Raw genomic sequence first — 6,000 nt, forward strand, 5'->3', positions numbered from 1 at the left:
AGTGAAACTCTGCTCTGCTGGGCTGAATCCCTTTTGCGCTCAGAGATTAATCAATGTCTCGATTACATTGGGTGTGTTCAACAGTGTAAGGTAACTTACCAAAGTCCCATTCACTCTCGTCTAATTTCTCTTTTGATATATTTCCATTACAACATTTACAGATCTATTTATAACATCTTTACCATATAAAATAGTTTCATTTGATTGATTTAAAAGAAACGTTCACATTGTTGACATCAAAGTAAAACTTTTTAACTTTAACAAATAATTTGAAAAAAATCCAATAGCCTTCAATATATTTAATTACTTCAATAATGATTGTTTGATTCTGTTTTCTGATTTTTTTTTTTTTTTCATTTCATTTTGTTGTGACGCATGAAAGCAAAGTATTTACAGTTTAAATCTATTGTAGCGCCAATCTGTTCTTTTAGGTGTAAACCGTAGGTCGAGCTGAACTGCTGAAGTTAACTTTATACCTTCGAGTGAGAGAGAGTTGGGATGACCTAACTACCTCACCCTACAAGCACCATTCTAGCATTTCCCAAAAGAGAGACGAGGCTTAGCTTAGTGGGAGGTTACTGGGAGCACAATTTAAAGTCAGAATAGTCTATAGATGGTGGTGCATTTGAGTTGGACTTTACAGGACCAGATATGGTAGACCTAAGTACACTTTCTAAGATTAATTTCTGATTTTACCTCTCATTTTAGTTTACAATAATCAGGTCTTGGATGAACAATTGTAGAAAATCTATGTTGGAAGTGATTTCTGGAACAATCATTCACACTGGCTATCTAAAGAGTATAGGAATTACTGCTGTGCCATTTCTTGTTCCATAAAAAGTAAGGGAGGAGAGAAAAAGACAGGAAGAGAATTGTCGTCAAATTTATATCTCAAAATAAAATTGTTCTAGTTTACCAGGCAAGTTATGTAACTGTTACGTAGGCACCCAAAGCAAATAAACTAATGTCACATACAGCCTTACAAAATTATCTATATTGATTGTTATGATGATTAATGGGTGGATGTAAGCAACCTCACAAAATTTTGAGGTTGACAATGAATGGGTGGATGTAAGCAACCTCACAAAATTAAACAATATTGATGATTACCCCATAATGGTTCCAATCTTTTAACCATGCCTCAATTTGGTTAATGGAATACCTAGAGGATGAACTCCACATGTTATTTAGCATGAAAATGTGAACTCTTGATCAAATATCAAATCTATAATTATTTAGTTTTATTTCACATGTAATAATTTTTTCAACTCCTTAAATTTCCTAAAATGTTTCAAAGGTTGGTTTGTTGATTAGAATTTCCCTTCCTAAGCTTCTCAATTTTATGGAATCACTGAGCTTCAAATTGCAGGGCCCAACTAGTTTGTTGATGAGAATCCAAACATGCATGTTGAGGGGAGCTGCTGGAAATTGTTACCAACGTTGGTTGGATTACGATTTCCCTTCCCAAATATACTTCTTGTTAATATGTGGTTCTATTATAGGTTTTGTGTGTGTGTGTGTGTGTGTGTGTGTTTTCTAAAGCTTATGTACTTGTGTAGGAGTTGTTTTAAACTAAATATGGCATTCGGATATTCCTGAGCCTCAAATTGGGAGTGTTTTTCTTTCATCACACCAATAGTATATAATTGAATTCAAAATATACATATAAAATAGTTGATGCACGTTGGGAATTGAAATCCAATGCATAATGTTCGATGGACTAGTGTAAGCAAAGCAATCACCTTGAATTGTTGATGTTTACTAGTCCATTTTTTGCTGCATACTTATAGGATATTAGCAATTTAGCACATACATACATACATACATATATATATATATATATATATATATATATATATAAACTCAGTTAAACAGAAGAACTTCACTTCAAGAAATTAATGGTAGTAAAGTTAAAGTTAGCACATGCGGTGTTATGAGGCAGAATTGAAGAAGTGAAACCTAGTCTGTTGAGTCCTAGATCAAACTGTAGAAGGTTATCCTCCAACTGATGCCCTCCAATCACGATTGATGTCCTTGGATTGGCCCCACCGTCCACAAAGCCAAGACACCACACATCAGCATCGCTTCTTGCGATCCTGATCATTGAATTCCATCCAAATATCCTCCAAAACACATCGTCACTCTGCATCACAAGATCTACGGTCGGAACAGCCGGTCCCACACGCGTACTTAAAACATCAGCCGCTGAGTAACACACGGTGAACGGCTTCACCGCATCTGTTACGGTGAGGTTCAGCCCAGCGGATTCACTAACAAACGCCTCAGTAAAAGCCTTGTACATCGAAGTCTCCAAAACAGTATATGGAGTAACGGTGCTGATTTTGGTCCCACCGATGCCATTCTGATCGACGGTCAGTAGTGTGGCATTCAATTGCACGGCCTTTCCGTTGACTTTTACTGAAGTAACACCTATAAAATACTCATCCGAGGGGTGCAAGTAGGTTATTATGGTGCTCCCGGCTGGGTTTACTATCAGTGGAGTGTAAATAAGTGATTTGGAGAGGTCAATTTCGGGTGAGAAATAGTAGGGCCCATTAGTATTGAAAAAACCAACCCCAGGTGACGAGGCTGAACCGGACAGGCACAGCGCAAACACGCAAGGCAAAGAGAAGTCGGTGCTAACCTGCGCAGGGAGCGACAGGTTCGATCTACCCAGACCGGCTAAACCGGTAACTCCCTTGGCGAGACCTTGGAGTAAAGACGTGTTGGAGCAAGAGAACACGAACTCGGGCACGTGGCTGAGTTGACCCGGGTTGCGACCGTCCGTGGTGGGCAAAGCGAGCGAGTCAACAAGGGACTCGGCTAAGATGGACTGCTGAGTCACCGGGTTTTCCGGGAAGAGCGCGCAGGAGTTGTTGGCGCAACCCGGAGCGGGCGGGTTGAAACAGTTGGAGCAAGCGTGCGGGTCGAGGGATTCGCAGAGTGAGGAATTGCAGGGGAGGGAATGGTAAGTGGAGGAAGTGTATTTCTGTGTGCAATCCAGCCAAGTGAAGGAGGAGCCGAGGTGGAGGAGTAAATTGGTGGGTTGCGGAGGGGTTTTGAGGTAAAATGTGACGGTGTACTGACGGGTAGAGTGGTCTTTTGTGATGGGAGTGAGAAGAGCTGAATGAGAAGAAGAAACAAAGAGAAAGAAGAAGATGGTGAATGGAAGAGACATTTGTATTGTAGTATTTCTCTATATGGAAAGTGACACTGAGAAATTGAAATGCAGTGGTTGAAGTCAAGTAGAAGGGAATGAAGGATGTTACCGACAATGGCAGACACTAATAATGAACTACTTTTACCTTTTACCCGAAAAAGAGTAAAAAGTTTTACAAAATTTAATTTGACCACGTCGTCATCTATTTGATGAAAATAAAATGAATTACTGTATAAATAGTGATAATTGATTATAATCACTTTTAAAATGGGTCATAAGATAATTATATATAATTTATTTATATCATGAAGGATTTTTTATGTATAATTTATCATGATATTAGGATAATGATATAAGGTGAAGTTCTACCGCTAACCCTAACATATGGATTAATGGGTCAAACTAAATTACCGAATAAATCCTGACCCACTTCTAAAATGGGTCATAAGATAAATTATACAGAATTTATAAATAATTATCATGAAGGATAATTATGTATAATTATTATGCTATCAGGACAATGATCAAAGGTGACGCAAGTTACAACTATACCCTCAACGAAGCCTAGAGGGGTGGAGAATGAGTGAACAACAATACTCAAGAAGGGATAATATTGGAACTCTTTCACACGTAATTTTTATTAACCCTCAATATTCTCTCTTCAAAAAATTTGAAGACGAATAATAATAAGCACATTCAAAGTTCTGTCGTTCTTCGATTTAACAAGTTCAAGCACACCATTTGAGATTAAGCCTCCACGCTCACAATTGGAAATTAATTTAAACTTTCTTCATTCTTCAAAGATTTAAAGGAAGTTCATCACAATCGGTTCAAGATCAAGCATTGAAGGCCTTGTATCAACAAACAAAAATAATTTACCAAAACTCCAACTAATGTCTTAATGAAGTTTTACTAGAACTATAAATAAAGTTTTCTATACCTGATATATTAACTTACCTTAACTTATGTGTTATTTAAGTGATAAATTAAGTATAGCTTCATTAATACTAAGTTAATTACATCCACACTTATACTAATATAAATAGAAGGCCTACGTAACCTACTAAACACACATTCTCAATATAAGATGTATACTCTCTAAACTAGTTATTTAGAGTGAAGGAAAAGAGATTTGAAAAAGTGTTTTCAAACTATTGAGTTTGAGTGTGTGAATTTTATACTTTCAGTTGATCAGTCGAAGATAAATACACATGTTCCCAATGAGAAGTGCCACCTTCATAAATATACATATTTTATATCTGGGCTTAGTTGAATTTCGGAGATAGTGCTGACATTTGTCTTCCGTTTGCACATGTGAGATGCTTCAACTATCTTCAAGCGATTACGTGCCTCTAAGCCTTAATACTCCCCATTTCAACATATTAGTTCCAACATTATCTTCATTTTCTACCCAAATCAAATACTAGTCCAACGAAGTTTGGAAGATTTTTATATTTTTATATTTTATAGACGATGGCGGTGTGGGACCTCTTAAAGTACTCCATAATCCACCACTGGGTATATGCAATCCTCCCGTTCCACATGGACCAAGCAATTATGAGAAAAATTTCTTGAGAATGGCCCTAATGGTAGAGACGAACATAAAAAATTAGGTGATGCGGGCGACATTCAACAATAAGAAGATAAAAAATGTTGTGGAGGCAATGGTGGGTTTTTTTTTTTTTTGTAATTTTAGTGGAGAAAATTTAAAATATTATAGCTATATAATACCCAAAAAACATATAAAAATCAATTAATGGGGGCATTAATAATGGCCCCATTGACTTTCAAATATGTCCGTGCCTATTAAAGGGAATTCAAACTCCCAACCTTTTACATAAGGGAAGTGGTGAGGGGTTAGGCAAAGGGGAAGAGGAAAGGAGGGAGAATCACGGCGAACACAAAAATTTATGTGACGGGTAATAGAGTGATTTTTTTTTTTTTTTTTTTTTTTGTAATTTCAAGGGGGTAATATGAAAATTTCATAAGTATGTGTTGAACACTACAATAGGTAGGGAAGGGCATAGGGGTTGTTTCGTCATATGATTTTGTTAGGAAGAAGGTGGAAGAAGTGTAAGAGGATTTTTTTTTGTTGGGCAATTGGCATTTCCCTTCTTTTATGGAGTAAACAAAGAATAATTTTTTTACCAAACCGGTACCCTTTGGGTGGTGAGAGACAGAAGGATACTCGAGTTTTTTTAATTTCAATGAAACCAATACCAATTTCTACATGGCAACCCAAGTCTTAACTTTCAAGTTATAGGTAACTCATTTTAAATCCAAAATAGGGTAGAGTGCACTAAAGCCCCCTGAGCTATGACCCAATTGCAAGAAACTCCCCTGAATTAAGTAAAAACCCTAAACTATCATTCTGTTGCATATATGCCCAAATCGTTAATAAGGCATTAACAGAAAAGTTAAATTACTGTTTAACCCTTAAATTAAATGATGTCATTTTGATTTCTATCCAACTTTAGCTGATGATGTGGTAAATAGTAGGTTTATTGTACAAAAATACCCTTACTTTGAATCTACCACCTCATTATAACCTGGGTGTTTATGTAATTTTAATTATTTAATTACTCCAACTTTTATTTCCTCTCACGCACCTCTCTCATCTCCTCTCATCCCCTTAACGTCTTTTGCAAACCCTAATTACACGCCGTGGCCGCCATGCCTAGAACAACTCCACCGTCGGCAGAGACCACGAGAACTACGACTACACAAAGGTTGCAAATATCAACCATCGGTCTAGGCTCTGATGGCCGGATCTTTCTCGGCGTCAACCTCGAATTCCCCGGCCTCCCCTTCCACCACAACGTCAGCGCCGAGCAATTCCT

General features: G+C 37.2%; 1 protein-coding gene across 1 annotated transcript; it reads right to left on the reverse strand.

The window, feature by feature from the left end:
- Positions 1-1,867: 1,867 nt before the first annotated feature.
- On the reverse strand, positions 1,868-3,222 carry LOC132268334 (probable aspartic proteinase GIP1). The gene has a single exon (XM_059769192.1). It carries the CDS (start codon positions 3,176-3,178, stop codon positions 1,883-1,885), a length of 1,296 nt encoding a protein of 431 aa, XP_059625175.1. The 5' UTR covers positions 3,179-3,222; the 3' UTR covers positions 1,868-1,882.
- Positions 3,223-6,000: the final 2,778 nt, after the last annotated feature.

The sequence above is a fragment of the Cornus florida genome, unplaced genomic scaffold (assembly GCF_030987335.1).
Source record: "Cornus florida cultivar Cherokee Brave unplaced genomic scaffold, ASM3098733v1 CherokeeBrave_3.0.0_Hap2_Chr08, whole genome shotgun sequence".
Lineage (NCBI taxonomy): Eukaryota > Viridiplantae > Streptophyta > Magnoliopsida > Cornales > Cornaceae > Cornus > Cornus florida.

What these genes read in the sequence shown, in the direction of transcription:
- LOC132268334 (XM_059769192.1), bottom strand. Translation starts at nt 3,178, where the DNA reads ATGTCTCTTCCATTCACCATCTTCTTCTTTCTCTTTGTTTCTTCTTCT.